Source organism: Jaculus jaculus, chromosome 1, assembly GCF_020740685.1.
Source record: "Jaculus jaculus isolate mJacJac1 chromosome 1, mJacJac1.mat.Y.cur, whole genome shotgun sequence".
Taxonomy (NCBI): domain Eukaryota; kingdom Metazoa; phylum Chordata; class Mammalia; order Rodentia; family Dipodidae; genus Jaculus; species Jaculus jaculus.
In genome coordinates this window covers 149,234,669-149,256,436 of record NC_059102.1, presented here as the reverse complement: position 1 = coordinate 149,256,436, position 21,768 = coordinate 149,234,669, and the positions used below count along the sequence as shown (strand labels likewise).

Sequence of the window (21,768 nt, the reverse complement as noted above, 5' to 3'; positions counted from 1 at the left end):
TCTTCCCTTTGGATGTAGAGGGCTTGCGCAGTGAGGCTTCCCTTTTCCCATAAGCGTGAGGTTCGCCCCATGAGGAGACATCTTTACCTAGCTGGGCTTCATTTCATGTATCCTGAAGACTCTCAGTCCATCTGAAACCATTGGAACCCCATTCCTTTCAGCATGGGGCTCTGCCCTGTAGATATGTGCAGCGGTGTATGTAAAGGGCTCCTGTGATAGTTGAATATGTGTCCCCCATTGACTCGGGCGTTAACATTAAACTTGTAACTTGGATCTCCAGCTGGAGAAAGTCTGGCTGGAGAAAGTGTCACGGGGGGGGGGAGGGGGTGGATCCTGGAGTCCAGCCCTAAGGTGTCATTGAGGGCGGATCTGAATTCCAGCCCAATGATGTGCAGAACAGTCTGAGCTCTAGCGGGGTCCATGCTTGCTGTTTATTGGTGTATGCTGGCTGGTGGTGGTTTCTCTCTCTGCTTAAGTTTATGAATGGGAGCCAGCCTCTCTTCCCCCATTGATGGAACTTTCCCTGGATCTATCTGTAAGCTTGAAACAAACCCCTTCCTCCCATAAACTGCATCTGGTTTAGATGTTCATCCCAGCAGCATTAGAACTGACTAGTACAGCTTCTCGCGCAGCCAGGTGTGGTACTGTACACCTGTGATCCCAGGATCACAGGGTTGGAGGCCAGCCTTGGATACATCAACTGTAAAACTAGTCCTTCGGCTGGAGCGATTCCTTAGTGGTTAAGGTGCTTGCCTGCGAAGCATAAAGACCCAGGTTTGATTCCCGGCACCCACATAAGCCATATGCACATGATGGTGCATGTATCTGGAATTGTTTGCAGTGGCTAGAGGTCCTGGCATACCTGTTCTCTCTTTCCTTCCTCCCTCCTTCCCTACCTCATTACCTCCCTCTCTCCCTCTCTCAAATAAATACACTATTAAAAAAAAAAAAACTCTTCTTGATGGGGATGTGGGTGTTTTGATCCTGTCTTCCCAACAGTTCCACACCAGCTCTTGTACTCGCCGTTGAGTGTGTAAATATGACACGCTCCTATAAGCAGAGTTGCTGAGTCAAGGAGTACACACAGTGTAATTATCCAGTGATTTCTGATGATTGCCTGTTGGAGGAGGTCAGGGTATGAAGATGTTCCTTCCCCTGCCTATAGTCACCAGTGCACATACTCGGGGGTGTTCTTGGTTCTCCTAAGGTAACTAATGCCGTTTCCTGAGCATTCATCTTCATGCCTTCCTTCTAAAGTGAAACATTTTATCACATGTTTAAAAGCTCCTCGTCTTTTCTTTTCTGAGTACTACTCATGCCTTTGGCTTTTATTGATTTGTAGGAACTCTTTGCATGTTATAGCATATTGACTCTTTTCTGCCATATATGTCCACATTCTTTTCTTAGGATGATTAACTGCATTTTTAAAAAATTTTGGCCAGAAAGAAACTCATGACCTTAAAAAGCATCGACTCTTTCTCTTATATAGGTGTGTGTCACAGTAACAATGTCCTTCCTATCCCAAGATCGTAAGATCTGTGGCCCGTGCTTTCTTCTAGTAGTTCTGTGCTTTCGTGTTTTTTTTTAAATATTTTTATTTATTTATTTGAGAGCAACAGAGGGAAAGAGGCAGAGAAAGAAAGAGAGAGAGAATGGGCACGCCAGGGCCTCCAGCCACTGCAAACGAACTCCAGATGCGTGTGCCCCCTTGTGCATCTGGCTAACATGGGTCCTGGGGGAGTCAAGCCTCGAACCGGGGTCCTTAGGCTTCACAGGCAAGCGCTTAACCGCTAAGCCATCTCTCCAGCCCTGTGCTTTCATTTTTAAAGTTCGCATCTTTGATCCATCTGGAATGCATTTGGTGCAAGGGGAAGGCAGGTTCCAGATTTGTTGTCCCAAGCGGCTTCTTCCCTCCCTCACCCAGCCCAGCTCGGTGACTAATCCTACCTTTCTAGTCCAGGTCAATCTTTACCAGACCCTAAATTCCTGCCAGCACCCCGGCTTTCAAGGCAAGAGCTATGCATTCACTACCAGGCCTGAATGACTCATCCCGGGTGCAGGGGGTGGGGTCAGCTGCTCACCAGCCCCTCCCGTGTTCCTCTACCCAAGAGTGGCCCGAGAAGGCCAGAGACTTCTGCTCTGCTGTAAGCAGATTGGTGTGAGGAGGCCTGAAGTATGAGACACAGGAATTCTGAGTGTCCACCATGGCAGATGCCTAAAGAGGTTGGCTGGAGAGCATCACCACCATACACCACGTGGGGGAGTGGGAACAGGGTGCTGTGTCCGGGCTCCTGAGGCCACCACCTTCAGTAAGTTAGACCCAGAGCAGCCGTACAGGCTGGCACAGTGCTCCTGAACTCCCCAGACAGCCACCGCTGTGTATTTCTTCCTACTCTATACTCAGACCCATAAAAATCTGATCTTTTTATGTATTTTTTATTTTAAAAAATTTATATCTTATTTATTTATTTATTTATTTGAGAGATAGAGTGGAGGAGAGAGAGAGAGAGAGAGAGACTGCGCATGCCAGGGCCTCCAGCCACTGCAAACGAACTCCAGACGCATGTGCCACCTTGGACATCTGGTTTACGTGGGTCCTGGGGAATTGACTCCGAGTCTTAAGGCTTCACAGGCAAGCGCCTTAATTGCTAAGCCGTCACTCTAGCCCCTCTTTATGTATTTTCATATTTTCCAAAAATGACTACAGCGAAATGCATCTTTTATCACGAAAAGTACATATTATTAAGGAAGGAAAATGCACTGGGGTCTATGCATTCCACACTCATGCCAGGCCCTCGTGGGCAGGGCTCTGACCACATTTGTTCTCAGTTAGAAGACAAAACCCACAGCCTGGTCCCAACACGCCCCCGAAGGCCACTGCACACAGACCCGGGAGTGCTCCAGGAGGGGACACAGCGGGGGGGGGGGGAGGCCAGTTCTGTCACAGCCAGACTGCCAGAGCCCCACCCGAAGGGCTTGGCTCTGTCTCCCTCTTGGACTCGCAAGAGAACTAAGGGAGCAGAGGGGGGCCTGGACATGCAACTAGTTAAAAGCCACAGGGCCACCACGCCTGGCTCAGGGATATGGCCCGTATTCCAAGACCTCACGATCTGCCCGTGCCCAGCCAAGATGGCCCTCTTGTCCCTGGGGCGGCACCTGAGTCACACACATCCGGATCACAGATCAGGGGACTCTGATTACACTTCAAGAGGGCGCTGTCCTCAACCACCCCTTGGCAAAGCCACACACAGTGCCTCCGACGGTGCTGGCACCCACAGAAATGCCTGCTGAGTTTAATTTAAGAACGGTAGCTTTAGGAATTTCCCAGCCTCAGAGTGTAGCGGAGCCGGCAGGGCCCGCACTAGGTGTGCAGGGAGCGTCTGGCAAACCCCAAGCGTGAGGCACCCATCAGCTCTGGAGTTGAGTCACAGTCGAGGCGCGGGTACGGAATTTGTGGCCCAACAAAGATGCAATTAACAACAGACTGAGAGCACGGTTTTCCAAACCAGAATGTTCTGCGAGGATTAGCCAGCCCTAGCCCAAGATGGCAGCTGCCCACGCCCCACCTCCTTGCAAAGCTGAGAGAGTCCAGGACAGGATTCAAGATCGGAGGCGAGATAAGGCCACAGGGCTGTGAGGACAGGGGGTGGAGAGTTCTAGCAAGAAGCCCTCCCATCTGAGCTGCTCTGGTGTCTGCCCATACCCCCAAACCTCAGCCCCCACTAGCGACACAGAAGACCCCCACCAGAGAGGTTCGAGGGTCACTGGGTGGAGAGGGCTGTGTGCCTAACTAGGTATCAGGAGGGGTGCTGGGAAGGATGGGAGCCAGTCCCGCCCACCGGCATTTAAAGGCGGAGCCTCAGGGCAGGCAGAAAAGTCAAAATGAGAAAGAAGGGGACTGAAGGGCCAGCAAGAAACAGGCAGGTGAGAAAGGGAAAAAACCACAAGCAACTCAATCTAACATAATCCAGGCAGGGAAAAGCAGGGATGGCAGGGCCACATGGTGCCGCCCATACTGGCTTCTACATCACTAGAGAAATCAGACCAGGAAAGTGTTTCCTACGAAACTGGAAAGAGACCAGATTGCCTCTCTGCCAAGGAATTTATCTGTTGGCCATGATACTGACCAGACATCGGCATTTAGGGAGAAAGAATGCACCAAGGACCTGGTACCTTTTTTTGTGGGGGGAGGGGGCACTTAACTTGAACCCAGGAAGGGAGGCTGTGAGCACACTCGTGTGTTCAGGATGCGAAAATGAAGGAATCAGCATTGCGGGGGGGGGGGGGCTCTCCCTAGAAGTCCCAGGAACAGAAGCCTGTCAAGGGAGAGGCTCACCCATGAAGAAGCGGCTGAGGACAGCAGGCAGGAGCTGGCAGCATCGAAAACATTCCAAAACATGGCTGGGAGGCATTTTATGGGGTGAGACCAGCGATCCTGGAATTAGCAGAGCTGGTCCTGGAAGGGTCTGGAAAGCTGCCTCTGCCGAGGCCACGATTAAGTTGGAAGGTGGCAACTGGGAAGTGCACGCTCAGGAAGATAGCGAGGCTGACTGGCCCACAGAGCAGAGGAAGGAAAGAGGCAGAAGGGCATGGAGCCCAGGAGAGTGCCAACCCAACCTCGGGCTGGCCCCCTGTTGGCTTGGTCTCCAGAGAAGTCCTCCCAGAGGCAGGACAGCAACAGGGCCACTGAGTGAGGAGAAGGAGCCAATAGAAAGCAAGAAGAAAGCGCCTCTCCCTAGGAGGATACCAGGTATGGTCAGCTATGCGCACACAAGGCTGCCTGGAGAGACCAGACCAGTGAGGTTCTAACCTGCTGAGGCCCCCATCATGCCCCCCCCCCATACACACACATCACAAACGAGCTGTTTGCCTGAAGATCCTTGAAAGATGTGAAATCATTCAAACGGCTCATATATGAAACACAGTACGCAAAGCTAAGTGAGCAACAAGGGTCAATGCAGCAGGACCTGAGCCACACAGACTCTGAGCCAGCACGCACTGAGGGGGAAGGTTATTCGGCTGAGCCTCCGGAGGGAGTGTCCACACTCTGGGCACCCTCGGACTAATGCCAGGCATCCTTTCTCACGGGGCATCCAGCCTAAAAGCCAAGCTCTGCCACGTTCTCGGGTCACCCTTTGAGGACTCTGTGTCCTCCTATAAACCAGCCCACCAAGCAGCCATGAACCAACGGCTCCCCCTGCATTTCCCCTGCCACCTTCCAAAACCCGCGTCAACACAGGCACACACGGGGTCAGCCCTAAAGCCCACACAGCACTTTCAGTTCAAACCAGCAAGGGTTCCTAAGCCGCAACTCTGTGAGATCCAACAGACCTGGGGCCAGCAAGGTCCTGTGTCGCCTCAACTCTTTCTCCTTAGGCTCTCTGAAAAGCCTATGGGTAGGGTAAGTTGGCATTCCTGGAGCAGCGCCTTGAGCGTTGTAATATCCACAACCCAAGCCCTCTAAACCACAATGGCAAGTAGAGCTGAGATGCAATTCCATAATTAACCTCTAGGTGGCGCCCTCTTTACACCCTCTCCAGCCACAGGTTTTGCCATCCAGGCTTCAATGGCTCCACAATGAGCCATTGAATCCCTCACTTTTCCTAGTGGTGTCTGAGGAGTGCCATGGGGCTAAGTGGGCCGCCCCGGGAAGCAAGCGCTTTCAGTGGGACTCAGGGCCCCGTGGGGAAGGCCAAAGACAGCCAGGTCTCCAGTCACGGTTGTGGGGATTTTATTTTTCTTTTCCGAAATGCTGATGATTTAAAGACGTGGCTCACACCCTGCTCCAGCTTCCCTGGCCCCAGGGAGCTTAGGACTAAACTGTACCAGCTTTAACTCTTGGACCCTTTGGTGGATGACTCAACCCCCACCCAGCCCCTGCGGAGGGCGCAGCTACAACCCCCCACCCCACCCCCACTGCCACGAGCAGCCCCCACAGTGTCCGCTGAGGTTGAGCAGGGGCTCCTACCTGGCGCTAATCCTCCACTATCAGTCTCCTCTCTACTAAAATGGAAAACGTGACTCACAGTCCTTAAACAAACAGCCGCTCGCAGCTGGATTCCGGCTCAGGAGAAAAATCCTGCCCAGCTCATCCAAGACAGACTGAGAAAGACATGGAGGGCCCAGGGCTGGGGTGGGGGGTGGGGGCGTGTTAGGAAGCAGTGCCAAAGGACAGGCCAGAAGCCACTGCTCCCTCCTGAACTCCAAGCCCCTACGACCCCACACTCCCAGCCAGAGGCACAGAGGGAAGTCAGGGAGAACAGAGGCCAACAGCTCTCACCCCTCATTTCTCAGCCTCCCTGTCCACACTGCTGCGAGGATAAAGACGCCCAGAGAGAAAGAAAAAAGTGACCGTGCCTCCGATGGGAATAAACGCAGACCTCACCTGCCACTCAGTGCTCTCCGAAGGCCCTGCCACTTGAGCCTGGGTGTCCCTGCACCCGGCTGAACAGAGTCACTCACAGGGCACAATGCTGTCTTAAGGGCAGCAGCTCTACACTCACCGCTATAGCGCTTCTGTGGGTCAGTCTCCTCACCTGTAAAATGGGGGTGATAGCTCTTACCTTAAACTCCAGCTTCTTTAAAAAAAAAAAATCTTGTTTTCTTTTCTACTTCTTTATTTGAGAGAGAAACAGAAAGAGGCAGGTAGAGTGACTATGGGCACGCCAGGGCCTCCCTCCACTGCACACGAGTGGCTCAAGGCACATAAGCCACTTTATGCATCTGGCTTTATGTGGGTATCCGGGAATTGAACCTGGGATGTCAGACTTTGCAAGCAAACACCTTTAACCACTGAGCCATTCTCCAGCCCCCTGCTCCAGCTTCTTAAACTGTAGGTCACGTGGGGTCAAATAACTAAATGTGAGGTTTGTAAAGTAATAATAATAATTAATAATAATAATGAGATATTTGGCAACAATAAAAGGCATCTGAACATGCAACAACCAACACTGAATTCCAAGTCCAATGCAACCTGCATCTGAAGTGTTTCCAGCAGCGCTTGCCCCTGTTGCATGCCACGACTTCGCTGCAACCTTGATTCTTCTGCACACGCAGCACGTGTTCTGTGCACGGCGCATGCCCGCCCCCGCACCACGCACCCCCAGCACTTCCCGGGATGCGGCAGCTCAGTTTGACTACAGTATGTCGTGGACTGTAGTCTTTTCACACACAGTTTTCTGCTCTTTCTACTGTCACTAAGTATCAAATCAGTATGCCTTTGGATTGAACCGTGTTCCGATGTTTGATTATTAAAAAGTAAAACAAAATGACTGTTTGAGTTGCTAACTTGAGTTTCATGAAAATGTTGCTAACGGAATGTTGGCTTATGATCAGGAAAGGATTTCCAACAATTTCTGAAATGGCCTTAAGTATACGTCTGCCATCTTATCCTATGTATTTATGCAAAATGGTGTTCTCAGCGGTGACAATTTTAAGCCAAACTATCAATCAACTCTGTAAAGTGTTGGCTATGCTCTACATCTGCACTGTCAAATATTCAGGTATTTAGTCCTTTATGTAAAAATAACTAAGTATATCTACCTCATGAATATGAAAAATTACTTTTTTATCATTAATATATGGTAAAAGTATATGTATACCAAAACGTGCCATGAGGATAAGAGTGAGTGATGGCACTTAGGAGGGGGAGAGGAAGGGGGACAGGGAAGAGAAAATTCCCAAACTTGCCTCCTCTTAGTCCATATGTTCCTTCTACCTTAACTTACATCAATTACCAGACTCGGGGAGTGTCAGGACCCCAGAGCCTGCTTGGAGTCCGACACCCCTTCCCTGCAATCCAGAGGTACCCCAATCCTCTTCGGCTGTCCCCACTTGATCACAGGACCACAGGCTTACAAGACCATGCCAGACACAGCAGCTGCCTACTCCGCCCATTCCTCTAGCCCTTGAGGGGTGCGGGAGTCAGGCACGGATCGAGAGGGGCCTTGGCTGCCCCCTAACATACCCCATGTACCTTTCAGCCACACGGTCCATGCTCTTGGCCAGTGGCTCCTCCCCAGAGCCAGCAAATCCCCCTTTCAGGCCAGGTGGCCGTTTGCCATGGCCCAGCCCTGGCCCCAAGCAAGGAAGGCAGAGCGTGACACAGGCAGGAGCCACAGGGCATACGAGGACAGGCTGTTCCTGGGCTGGGGGACCCGCAGCTGCCCCTCCCTGTGGACAGTGCTGGCTACAGTGGAGCATCCCCTTTGGAGGAACGCTTTCCCCTGCTGCAGGTGAGCAAGGAGTGTGGGAGCTCTCAAGCCTGTGATGTTTGGTTACAGCACTAAACCATGAGCTTGGAGGCAGGTTTCAATACCTGCTGCAGGTGAGGGGGTCTCCTGCCTGCACTGGCCTGAGCCACCCCAGGCAGAGGTGTCTGAGAAGCCTGGTGGTTAAGACCTTGCCTGGATGGGAACGCCTTGGGTAGAGCAGCCTGCCATCCCTTCCAGCCCCCAGAAGCACAGAAAGACCCTGAGGCTGGAACAGCACCTCCTGTTGGTGGCATTCAAGAGGGCCACATTCCATGCCCCAACATCAGGATTGGACAGCGCCCATCATGGCGGGCAGCCGCTCTGTGCTTACCACCAAGGTATGTTCCCCACTTGTCACCATCTGTGACCCCAGGAGCCCCTCAATGCCCCCTTGGTCTTGAGTTTACTCAACTGCAAATGAGTCTAGACCATGATTCTGCGAGCCCTCCTGCTGGGCATCTACCTATTCCTTCTGGGGCCTGGACCTGTTCACCGGTCAGCCCTCGCACTCCTGGGCACAAGGGCAGCCTCTGTAGTGCCCTCGTCATCAAAGGAACCTCTTTGCTCCCACATTTGGCTGCCGCTGAGATGAGTGGCCCTGCTCCTACAAACAGCCGCTCCCTTCGGTCCTTCACACTTTCCAGAGACCACAGTGACGGCCCCTGGACCTCAGCTGCTACGCAAGATTATGGTAACTTTGTTATCACGTAATGACTACAAGCTGATCTCCACCACTGGCTATAGTGGTGCATCTCCTACTACAGGTGAGCAAGGAGTGAAGGAGTTCTCAACCCTGAAACGTTTGGTTACTGCAGTAAACCATGAGCTTGGAGGCAGGTTTCAACACCTCCTGGAGGTGAACATTACCTCCGATGTGCAGATAAGCTGACTCAGATCAAAGAGGTCAAGTAACATGCTCCAGGACACACCTAAAAATGCTCATGTGACTGACCGCCAAGATCCCCTCGCACCTCACTGTCTTATTCTCTGGATAGCCCTTGAACTTTCTTTCCAAAAGCCAAAAGGGGGGCTGGAGAAATGACTTAGCCAGCTACGGCGCTTGCCTGCGAAGCCTAAGGACCCATGCCCGACTCTCCAAATCCTACATAAGCCAGATGTACAAAGGTGAGGCAAGCGCAAGGTTGCACATGCCCACTAGGTGGCGCAAGCATGTGGAGTGGATTGCAGCAGCTGAGGCCCTGGTGCGCCAATTCTCTCTCTGTCTCTCTCTCCCTAAAATAAATAATCAAAAAGGCGGAGCTGTAGAGATGGCTCAGTGGACAAAGCACTTGCCTCTGCCAAACAAGTATGAGGACTGGAGTTTGGATCCCTAGCACACACGTAAATGCCAGGTGGGTGTGGTGACACTCCCGTAATCCCAGTGCTTGGGAAGCAGAGACAGGGGACTCCCAGGTCTGGCCAGCTAGACTAGTGGAACTGGGAAGCTCTGGATCCAAGCGAGGCACTATGGCAACAAACAAAGCGGAAAGGGATAGAGGAAGACAAGCATGTTAACCTTTGGCCTCCATACGCGTGCGCACTCACACGCATATGAACTTGTATACACAGACACCACATACGCACATGTAAAAAGGAAAGGTTAACGAGGCAACTGATCACTAGTACCAGAATTTAGAGAAGGAGTTCCCTGGGAACCAACGTCGGCAAGTCAGGGGTTCTGGGACCACTGAGGTTGGGGGCTGGAGTGGAGGAACCCCAGGACCTGTGTCCCGGCTTTTATCCAGGGTCCTCTGCTGAGCCCCGTCAGGTCTCCCCAAGGGCAGTGCACCTGCCCTTTCTTCTTTCCGCTTTAAGCCCAGAGAACACAGGCATGCCCAGGGTCTCTGCAAAGAGCCAGCTTGCAGCTCTGGGGACCCGCCCTTTGTTCCAGGGCATTCTGGGAGCATAGGGAGCCCCGGATGCAGTTGCGGTGACAGTACAAGGACAGCAGCCCTCCTGTCACAGGGAGAAACACACACACCGCCCCTCATGTGTTAGACGCCAGGAAGCCCCCGTAGGTCCTTATTCACAGCCCACCACTGGGTCAAGTCTGGCCACATGCTCTGTATCCGTTACTTGGACCAATGGCCCAAGAGCCAGGGAGCACCAAAGGAGTTTGGGAAGGATTCCCTATATTAGACAAGCCCACTGGAGAGTTCTCCAGGAATATCACAGGACCCTTTGAACAGGAGCCGGGGAGGGCGGGGGGAGGGGAACAAACCCGTCTTAGAAGGTTCTGCTCAGGGCTTGCCTGAGCTCGTACGCTAGGGCTGAAGACTAGCCACACGCTGCTTGGAAATAGGGTGAACCCTAGGCATTCCTCTGGCCCCTCAATAGCTCAGGTCCATGCCGTGCAAGCTCCGGGTGTATCCCACATGGGCATGCACTCATGGCAGTAACGAAACTTCCTGCGCCATTTACATGGGACAGTTCCTTTGGCTTCCAACTTGCCTCGGAGACAGGTAGCATTTTATGTCCACTCTGCAGATGGGGAAACCAAGGCAGAGAAGGGCATATAGAAGCCTCTGCTAGGCTAAGCCCAAGCACATAGGGGCGGGTGAGATGCAAGTTCCTACTCTGCCCACACTGCTCAGAAGTGAGCTGAGTGTCCGAGGGCACCGGAATCACTGTCCTCCACCCCTCCTGGATTAGGGCCTCTAGGACACTGGCGCTCTCTGAGTCCCTCTCGATCCTTCCCATGTATGCATGTGTGTCACAAATAAGACAGCACAGCCTCTAGGGCACATTGGTGCAACCTTCCTGCAAGCATCCAGCCTGCAGACCCACCAAGAGAGAGAGAGAGAGAGAGAGAGAGAGAGCTCTAGGAGATAAGACAGGCAGAGACCAGAGAGCTGGGACAGCAATGCCTACATATAGCCTGTCTGTTAGGAACACATGCTCAATAGGTCACCTGTGAAGCAAGTGATGTCAGCAATCTGTTTCAAAATCATGGGGTGGGGTTGGAGAGATGGCTTAGCAGTGAAGGCGCTTGCCTGAGAAGCCTGAGGACCCAGGTTCTCTTCTCCAGACCCCACCTTGGCAAGATGTGCAAAGGTGAGGCAAGCGCAATCGTGCACATGACCACTGGGTGGCGCAAGCATCTGAAGTTCAATTGCAGTGGCTGAGGCCCTGGTGTGCCAATTCTCTCTCTCCTCTCTCTGCCTGTCTGTCTCTCTCTCTCTCTTAAAAAAAAAAAATTTAAATCATGGGGTGGAGGGATTTTTATGGACAGCTGGGTATGTAAACTGTGGGCAGATCATGGAGCCCTACAGAATATGGGAGGATCTGGGCTAAGTGTGAAGTCACCCCAGCCCCCACCACACACACTCTACAAACTAACTTCAACATGAAGGCTCACAGGTGGGGCTGGGGTGACGTCTCCATAGGTAAAGTGTTTGCCACACAAGAATGAGAGCCTGTGTTTGGATCCCTAGCACCCACTTAAAGCCAAGCATGGTGGCATATGCCACCACTGGGGTGGCCGAGACAAGGAATCTCTGGGGATCGCTGTCCACCAGTACAGTCTAATCAGTGAGCTGTTGGTTCCAGAGACCCTGTCTCAGAAAGTAAGGCAGAGAGCAACTGAGAAAAGACATGCAGTGTTTATCATCTCCGACTTGCATAACATGCACACATGTGTGCACACACACCCACATGCATGCCCACACGCATATACACACACTTACAAGCATGCATGCCACAAACACACTCATGAAAAAAAGTTAGACTCTCAGGTAGCAGACAGCGGGTTTACAGAACAGTGGGGTCTCCCCTTTGGAGAAGATTGAATGTAGCCTGCTCCTCTCTGCAGTGGGAGGGGCGTATAAATAAGGGGGCAAATGGGGCATGCCCAGCCTCCTAGTCCTTTGCCTCCAGACAATCCTCCCCCAGCCGTGACTTTCTCAGCCCAGCAGCACCCTTTCCACCCTGGAACGCAAGCTCTTTGAGTCAAGGGTGCTGGCCCACCAGTGGCTTTCAAAGTATGCTTTTCTCCCCCCACCCCCCGCCCTGTCCTCTGCCCCCCCACCCCCAGCTTCATTTCTTCATAGCCTGAGACTTTGCTAGGAATGCAATTTCCTGTGCTGGACCCCAGGCCAAATCAGAAGCTGTCAGAGTGGGGGTGGGGTTTAATGCACTCCTTTGAGAGCCCCCTTCCCGGGGTATGGGAGGCATGGCCAGATGAGAGAGACATTGTTCTACACCCTGAAGAGACCCCAGGACCCACCCTAATTGAGACCTTCCCACTTACCAGGTTGACTGGCTGTCTCATAAAGTCTGGGGAGGGGTACCCAGGATCTCGCCTTTGCTTCCCCTACCCTGACATTTGGGGCTGGGTGGCTCTGGAACCATATCCCCTGTTGCCATCAGATGCCAATGGCACCAGCCCATCCTGGATATGACAAGAAATATTCCCAGACTGCCACATGCTCCCTGGGGGCAAAATAGCCCAAGGCATAGGAACCCTACGGTCCACCTGTTTCCCTCGGCTCTGGATTCTAGTCCAGCACTGCAACTGCCGCCGTTTCACTGGCTCCGCATCCCCTGGGGCCTTGTGTTCACCAGCCCGCTGGCCCCATCTGAATGTCACTGGCACCTCACAGGAACCCTGTTTCCAAGTGTGAGCAGACATCTCTCCACAGCCCAAACAGTTCCTGAACTCATGAACCTAAACAGCATGAGTAACCCATTCACCAACTGCAGCATCAGAGTCTCTGACCTGCCAGGGACACCCCTCTGTCATCTGAAACAGGAGAGAAAGTGGGACTCTATCCTCCTTCTTTCCAGGAGATTCTAGAACCATGCCCCCTCTCCCTTAGGCAAGAGGAGAAATATCACAGGCACCTCCCCTTCTCAACACAAGTGGAAGCTGGAGTTGATCAGCATTCCAAATTGTTCCAGAAAGGGGAGGGGGAGTGGCAGAAGCCGATTATCAGCCAAATGCCCACGGCCCCTTTAGCCACATCTCAGCACGGGGAAGAAGGTCTGAGAAAACACTTCCCTAAAGGTCAAAGGCCCTTTCAACAGGGGTGGGTGTTCCAAAGCCAGACCAAGCTGAAGCGGCCCTTCCTGTGCCCACCCACGGCAACAGCAGGCTCACTTGTGCAGGACTATCTGGCCAGGGCCAGAAAATGAGCTGAGCCCGTTAAGGCATACAGCCCACGAAGGCTGCCTGCAGCTCCCTCGTCATGTGTAAGAAAGGGAAGAGAGGGCTGGAGAGATGGCTTAGCGGTTAAGCGCTTGCCTGTGAAGCCTAAGGACCCCGGTTGGAGGCTCGGTTCCCCAGGACCCACGTTAGCCAGATTCACAAGGGGGCGCACACGTCTGGAGTTCGGAGTTCGTTTGCAGTGGCTGGAGGCCCTGGCACGCCCATTCTGTCTCTCTCCCTCTATCTGTCTTTCTCCCTGTGTCTGTTACTCTCAAATAAATAAATAAATAATGAACAAAAATGTATATAAAAAAAAAGAAAGGGAAGCGAACCGGCCAGCTGTGCATCTACAGTAGGTCCCACCGCTCTCAGCCTGAAACACAGGGCCCTGAGTGAGGTGGGGGAGCCAGGCCACGCCTTCCTTCACCTAGCTTTGAGTAGGTCGGAGGCTGCACACTAATGTGTAAATGAGGACCGTAGCAATAGAGGGTGACTGCCACGGCTTCCTGACCCCTGGCCTTGGCAGAGCCTCAAGGGACACATCTGGAGTGGCCAGTCCCACCCTGGGCTGCCTGAGGACCACAGGTACTGGGAAGGTCATGCCTGGAGAGGAAGGTCTAGGGTGAGTGTGAACAGTATCCAGGGAAGGGTACAGTAGACAATGCTCTCTGCATCCATCCAGGGCACCTGTCTTCAGCCATGCATGAGGAGCCCCCAGAAGTGCTCAGTGCAGCTGGTTTAAGGCCAGCACCGCGAATACAGGCTAGCCTCTGAATGGCCGGCATCTCTTTGCCAGACACGTGCCTCCTTCTGAATGGCTGGTGTCACAATGTTTGAGGAGTGTTTTTCCTATCTCCTTTGACTGTGTTTCACTAATAAAATCACCCTTTTCGGGTGTCTGACCTCCTCCCAACCCCAACTGCTCCAGATGCTCCTGTTGGCCAGGGACCCAATGGTCACATGAACCCTGACCCAGGTCTGCCTGGTGTCAGCGGTCCACAAACGCTGTCAAGAGTAACTGCCACCAAGGCCGATCTCCTCGCTGTGACCCTGGGTCACACCGCAGGCAGGAGTGCCCGCCAGCTCCAGCTTTCCACAGGTGAAAAGGTCACGTCTCACTGTCCACTCAGATGACCAGTTCTATCGGGAGGTCACTATTTCTCCAATACAAGGGTCAGAAGTTCAGCATTTAAATCACTCACACATTTTGGGGTCATTTTGTGACTTTTAAAATGTTTATTGTAATTAACAAGGTGTTTGTTTCGTATGGATACATCATGTGTTGGTTCCCTCTTTTCCCTCATCCCTGCCCCCAAGAGGCAACCAGCACCCCTACTGCCAATGTGCCAGCAGGAAAGAAAGGGCCAAAGGTTGAAGTTTCCCTACAAGAACCGAGATCTAGAAGCAGACGTCCAAGGTGTCCCAAGTGGAGGCCAAAAGAGCCTCGTAGCTGGCCCCTGGAGGTCTCCATCCGGACAGCCTGAGAAAACTGGGTCAGCCTGTGGTTCCATGCCTTAGTTCTGAGTCACCAGACGATGGTGACATTTACCACTGATGGTGGGGTCATTGTTGAGGCTGGGAATCTTCCAGCAAAATGACTGTGCTGACAGGAAGCTGAGGGATTACCGGTTCAGACTTCTTGACAGGGGTGAAGCAAAGTGGTCCCGTGGCCTACACGGTGCATCCATGCATGAGTCCACCACCAGTTCATTCATTCCATCACCACCTCGCCAGGCCCAATGGGGTGGCACAGAAACAAGGTCTAAGTTGGCAAAGACCCCACTACCTACTACATGTGCCTCAAGACACCAGCCACCTCCCATGGGAACACCACAGGCACAAGGCCAGAGCCCTTGAGTGTCTGGGACCTGCATGGGTCACTTTCCAAATTCTTCTCACAGAGTAGGTGGCCAAAGGGAAGCAGGGATGTGAGGGTGCTCTGGCACAGGAGGCATGAGGACAGACAGACCTTCATGGCTGGGCTCAAGACCTCAGGAGAGGTGGGACACAGACACTGGATGGATGCTGCTTCCTAAACTCATGCCATGAGGGCGACCCCGTGTGGCTCTTCATGGGAAGGCCAGGGTGAGGGTGGTATGGAGCCAAGAGCCTATCACTAATGAAAGCACTTTGGGAACCCCCAAAGGTCCTAACAGCAATCACGAGGCTTACTCCGTGCTTCACACAACTTGTGCATGAGCTCTCACAAGAACCCCGATGTAGTGACAATTGCCATTGCCCGCTCACAGGTGGGGAAACTGAGGCCCGGGCAGTAAAGTGCATAGCAGACAGGATTTGGAGTTAGGTGCGGTGCCCATGCTGCCTCACTCCAGTGTCCTTCCTCCTTGGCCATGCCTGGTGTGCAGGCAGGCTGAGTCTCATGGTGACTGTAATGCCATCCATGAGAGTGACCCAGGCATGCCCGGCACACAGCATCTTGGTCCGGCTGAAACCTGAGCCAACATCTGGCAAAATGCTGAAGGCAGGTGAGCAGGATATAATTAGAGGTTCAGTATGACGCTGCCCTCCTCATCAATCTGGGAGGTTCTGTGGGCCCACCCGCCTTTGCAGCAGCTCCCTTCCTGCACTGTGTACACACACGCACACACACACACACACACACAAAACCTCCATCCTGCAAGCTAAAATAACAGCACACATAAATACACGTGTCCCGCATAGTACACATGCCCCCACCCTGACCCCCACACGCAAACACACACAAGCACAACCGTGGAAACGGCCTGTGCGTCATCTCCATGTGGACACCTCAGGCGACCCCGCGACACCACCACGAGGCAACGGGAACGCGGCCACATGCACATGAGGGCTAGAGCGGGAAGACCAGAGCTGCAGCGCCTCCCGGCACCCGTGCGCTCCTCCCCCAGGCTTCTGGGATTCTGACATCCACAGAGAACTGTGGGAACGTCTACTTGCAAAGAAGCACAAAACCCAGCTTACGGGACGGTCCCTGTGACCATCACTGAAGCCAGCAGAAAGGAAATGGAGGCTCAGGGACGTGTCCCAGCCAAGCCAATCCAATGGCCCTCGAGGCTGACATGCAGCCCACAGGGACCAGCTTCTCCACTATGCATGCTGTCCCTGGAGAGCAGCAATCTCATTGCCAAACCCCCCCACGACAAACCATCACTAGAGACCCCCACATCCCGGGCCAAGGCTCTTCTAGCACACAGCCAGGCCCCACCTCCCATCCGCCCTCCCATCCTGGCAGAAGGACTGTGAGGGGGCGTCAGAGGAGATTAAAGAAGCTCTTGGGGACCTCTACTTGTTTTCCCTCAATGACACTTCATAGGGTCCCCAAAGCAAGCAGGGCCTGGGGTAAGGGCTGCCAACCCCATTCATGAGGGGCTTTCCAGGCAAGGGAAGCAGCCCAAATGTGATCCCCTAGGGGCTGGAGTTGGAACGTCCTGTCAGGAAGGAGGGATGAGATAGAAAAAGATTAAACCCAGAGATGCACGTCACCCCTGGGAGAGGGGAGGGCTGTAACAAAAGGCAAAGGGTGTGAGGACCACTCCTCCAGGTACCCAGTGGAACCAGCCTTCCCAGGCTGTTCCAAAGGACCAGCACGGTGGTTTAGCATAGGGTAAAAGGAAAGATGCCTCCTGTGCATCCATCTCCTCCTCACATCCCAGGCCAGGTGCAAAGGAACCCCACTGACTCAAGAGGCCTGGTGCCGCACAAGAAGACAGGGAAACTGAGCCCCACTGCGTCCCTGCAGAAGGCCATGGAGCTCCAAAAGGGGAAAGGCAGCAGGGAGGGAGGGAGGGGGAGAGAGGAGGCAATGAAGAGGGGTTGAAGGAAGGGTACAGGGGAGGAGGGAGGGAGAGGCAGGAAAGCAACTTAACCATTGCACTGAGATGGAACGCCTCATCTGGCTGGACTGGCGCCCAGGCAGGGACAGCAGTCCAGGGGGATTGCTGAGAAGCTGGTATGCAATCAAAGAGCACAGAGGCCGAGCAAGAGGGTAACCCCTCACTCATCCATGGGCGGGGTTCAGGTCAGAAGCCCTGCTTCCCCTCTGCTGAGTCTCTGTCCCACCTGGTGGGTCTACATGAGGGTTTGAGTAATCGTGAGAGCCAGACAAGGGCCAGCAAACTTGCCCCAGAATAACTAACTGTCCCAAAGCTGTTGCCAGGGCCATGGGTGAAAGGGAGGGGTGACCTGCTGCTGCTCCAGAGCTCCATCACTTGGCTTCACCAGGGGGTGCAGGGAGCACAGAACCTGGGGTAGAGGTACCCCTGGCCCTCCATGCTGCAACCACTAAGGCTTGCTGTCCCCGCTATGGAGTGCGGTGACCAAGTCAAATCCTCACCGTCCCTCCCTGTTTTATCTCTAACCCTGGGGGAAGAAGGCGCAGGGTGATACAAGGAGGATGCAACAATGGGGAGAGACCTGTGGCCAGAGGCAGGGACATCAGCTGTGCTAGACTAAGGGTGTGGCCATGGGGAGCTTCCAGAAATATCTTCAGGGTGGAGTGGAGAAGCAGGCTCTGGCCAGCACCCCAGGGCCAGCTCCTGCCCCCTCCCTCAGGGAACATCATCAGAGAAGAGGTTGGGATCTAGGCCCCAGCAAGGGACACTCCCACCACAGCTGGGTGGTCACAGCCTGGCAGGATGGCGGCTCTGACTCTGTAGCCAGGGGACTGCTGAATAGAGGCAGAGTTGCTTTAGGGACTTGGTGACCCTGGCCGGGTTCTTCCTACCAAACTGGGACCTTGCGGGGTGGAGGGAGGGAGGGAGGGATGGAAGGAGGGCCCAAAGATGTCCCTGCAGCCAACTCATTGAGTCACAGGAAATTTAACCATTCAATATCTGTCAAGTCCTCACAAAACTTGGCCAGCTCTCCCCCTGCAAATTATTGCAAAAAAAAAGTGATCACGTGACCAGAGCCCGCCAATGGTGTGCTGAGGAGATGACCTCAATTTCCAAATATTGGGGTCACGTTTCATTTCCCATACTCGACTGCTCCGTGAGGACGTTAAGCAGCTCCGAATGCAATCTGACTTCTCACTCCTTCGCACACTTGGCCAAGAAAGGAGGCAGAGAAAGAGCTGTGTTCACAGAAAACTCAGAGAACATCTGGCAGATCCCGAGAGGGCGAGGGAGAGGGAGAGGACAAGGAGACCAGCGGGGCCTGCTTGTGGTTTCTCCTTCCTCATCAGCATCTCAAGTAGACAGCCACCCCTCGGGCCAAAGCACTGAGGGTGACTTCAAAATGGGTACCACCCTGGGAGATGGGGGAGAGACTTGTGAAGCCCACCCAGAAAAAAAAATCGGTTTCTTGGCATACTACTGAAAGTTTACTTTGCCGAAGGCAAAACGTCCAACGCCACAGCCATGACCCGGGAAGCTCCTGGGCCAGCCCTGCACCTCTCCTTCAAAGCTGCCGCACCCTCAAGAGGGAAGGGAGCAGCGGAGTGGGGGGGGGGCGATGGAGAAGCGGGTGGGCAGTGGCGGGATCTCTAGGGGATATGGCAAGAGAGACATACTGAGATGCTCAGCCTGCCACCGGCCCTAACCTTGGCATCCTACCTGAGGATCTCACTGGAGCATGTCCTCCTGAGGTTCTGGAGAATTCCCATGAGGAGAACTTGGGCAGAACTCAGATGCTGGGCTGAAGTGGGGCCCTGACCCCATCCTCCCTCCCCCACACGGTTCTGGGAATTTCTATCACCCCCCTCCTACCTTCAACTGGCCCCCAGAAAAAAAACCCAAACTAGCTGGGTCCAAGTCACAGTAGAATGGGCAACCTGCTGAGCCCCGGGCCCCCGCCAGGCTCCTCTCTTGCCCCCCACCCCACTTCAGAGCCCCCAATCCGCCCAAACCCTCCACTCCTGCTCATCCACTGTGCCCACTGGGCACTAATCATGCCAGGAAACAGGAAAACGAATATTATAATTGGCTACAGGGCATGGAAAGTGATTCCTCCCACTAGTCACCAACTCAGTGGAGAAGAGCCTCCTCCCTGAGCAAGGGCTGGCCAGTCCAGCTGTCCACTGCACCCACAAACCCATGCCATTGTCCACTGCTCTTCCGCTGCACCAAAAGCCCACAGCCTTCACCTCTCCCTGTCAGTGTGAGCCAAGGTACTTTCCTGACCCAAGACTCTGGAGTTTAGGGGTGTGAGAAAACCTATACCACAGCTAACCACCAAAGGTAATGCTGAGAACACACATGGGTCCTGATCTGAACCTGGAAGTACGGGAGTTCGGGCAGTCAGTGCCTCGCTGGGCCCTCCCACAGGAGCAGGGCTCTTTCTAAGGGCCCACCCTGGCTGGCAAGCATGAGTCCCACATCTGCGCATCACCTAAGCCAGGTTCAGCCCATAGTCCAAAGCCTTGCTTCCTACATCTCATCTGTGGGCAGCAAGCCCAAGGAAACTGCCTTCCAGGGATCAGGAGGTTTAAGGTCGGATTAGGGGCAGGGCTGGCCAACCACCCTCTAGAGCTCCCCAGTGCCCCAGAACACTTGGCCAGGACTGCGGAAACCCCTGTCCCCTGGGAAGGCAGAGGATCTGCCCATCATCCTACGGGGAGAATGTGCACAGAGGACTCAACTTTTGGGATCCCCTTTCCACCCCTTAGAAGTCCAGGCAGAATTGATGGGGCATGACTCTAGGGGGCGACCCTTCCCGGCTTTCAGCAAGGAATGTAGCGCTGCAGGGGCTGCGTGGGCTGCAGCGGGAGTCTCTGATGTAAGGACAGAGAATGTGAGGCTTGGGGACAAAAGTTTGTCCACCTCTGACTGATATATTATGAGGCCTTTCTTTGGCAGGGGCAACAGCCCCACCCCGCGCGCCCGTTCGGTGGGAGGTTGGGGTGTTAGGGGGGCGCCCTCAGAGACAGAGTTGGCGGACGCCCTCTCCAGCCCTCCCCTCCACGAATGCCATTCGTTGTCTGGGCCGGTGCATTCCACAGGCCAAGGGGGAAAGTTCTGCAGGCAGGCGCAGGAGCAGCTGGGGATGACAGTGGCGCCAAGGCCCCCAGCGCGCGTCCAGCGCCAGCGGCGCCCTTACCTGCGCGGCTCGGAGGCGGCGCCCACAGCAGCAGCAGCAGCAGGAGCAGCGGGGGCAGCGGCGGGGACAGCGGCGGGGCGCCGGGCCGGAGCGGGCCGCGCGCTTTCCAGCGGGTGTGGACGTCCATGCCGGCTAGGCGCGGGCGGGCGGGCGCGCGGGCGGGCTGGGGCGCGCAGGGGCTGCGAGGGGCGCACGGGATGCGCGGGGTGGCGGGGGGGGGGGGGACGTGGGGCACAGCCCGGGACGGAGGACGCGGCGAGGATCGCACAACTTTAGGAAGTCATGGGAAGCTCGTGGCGATGGGTGGCTCTTCTTGGAAGGGACCGTCGGCGCGCTAGCCCACGGCGGGAGGGTCCACTGAGGCCCGTGGGATGGCCGGGACCCCGCTCGCTGGCTGCTCGCGCGCACGCCCTGTCCTCCTCCTCCTCCTCCTCCTCCTCCGAGTACGGCTGGTCTCCTCCTCCTCGCCGCCGCCGCCGCCGCCCTGCGACCCGCTCCCCGTGGGCGCTCCGCTGGAGTGAGGTCCTGCGCCAGCGGCGGGGACGAGGAGTGCAGACCTCGCCTTCGGCGCCCTGCACTTTTTCCCCCTTTTCCCTCCCTCCCTCTCTCCTGGCAGACTCCGCCGAGGCTGTCGATCCCCTACGCCCGCAGCAAATCACAGCCCCGCGCTGCGCTCCGCCAGGCCGGCCCCCGCCTCCCACTGGGCGCCGCGGGCGAGGGGGTGGGGACTGCGAGCGAGTCGCGGCGAGGAAGGGGCTGGCCCGGGGCGGGAGCGGACGTGGGACGGGGGCGGCGCCCCTGTTCTTTTCTCCCTGTGCAGGGTGGAGGCCTGGGAGCCAGGCGGCCCACTCTGGGTCCCCCATTCTTCCCACTCCAGGTGCCCCCCACCTGGCCGGGCTCCAAGAACTTCGGTGCGGAGGAGCCCTGGAAGTTTGATCACTTTACGTTTAAAATAAAAAGGGTTTCAACTACCACGCCTGACTTTCTCTTTAAGGAGGAGTTCAGATCTCCCCCTCCTGGGCGGAGACTAAAACTTCCAACCCAGCCAGATGGGGCGCCCAAAGACTGTGACCAACATGTAACCTAGAATGGGGACTAGTCTTTCCACCTTGCCCCCAATTATAGATTGGCACGAGTGTCCACATAAGATTCAGTTTCCCAAGAGGGCCCCAGATGGACATGGAACAGCTGGGTAACTAATCAGACTAGGTTTGGCTCCAAATTCCCCGTCCCCGCCCCCCACTCTTGCTGCTTCAGGAGTGGCCCTGGCCATAAGGAAAAGCAAAGAAAATGTCCCTTTTGAAAGTTGACAGTTGGGAAAAGGAGTGGGGTTCC

General features: G+C 54.8%; 1 protein-coding gene across 2 annotated transcripts in view; it reads right to left on the bottom strand.

The window, feature by feature from the left end:
• Col5a1 (collagen type V alpha 1 chain) overlaps positions 1 to 20,560 on the bottom strand; it is a 175,754-nt gene extending 155,194 nt beyond the window's left edge. For both annotated transcript variants that reach the window (XM_045149160.1, XM_045149162.1), the window contains exon 1: positions 20,434 to 20,560. In XM_045149160.1, coding sequence (XP_045005095.1) covers positions 20,434 to 20,560 — 127 coding nt within the window. The remainder of the gene's footprint in view (positions 1 to 20,433) is intronic.
• Between the last annotated feature and the right edge of the window lie 1,208 nt (positions 20,561 to 21,768).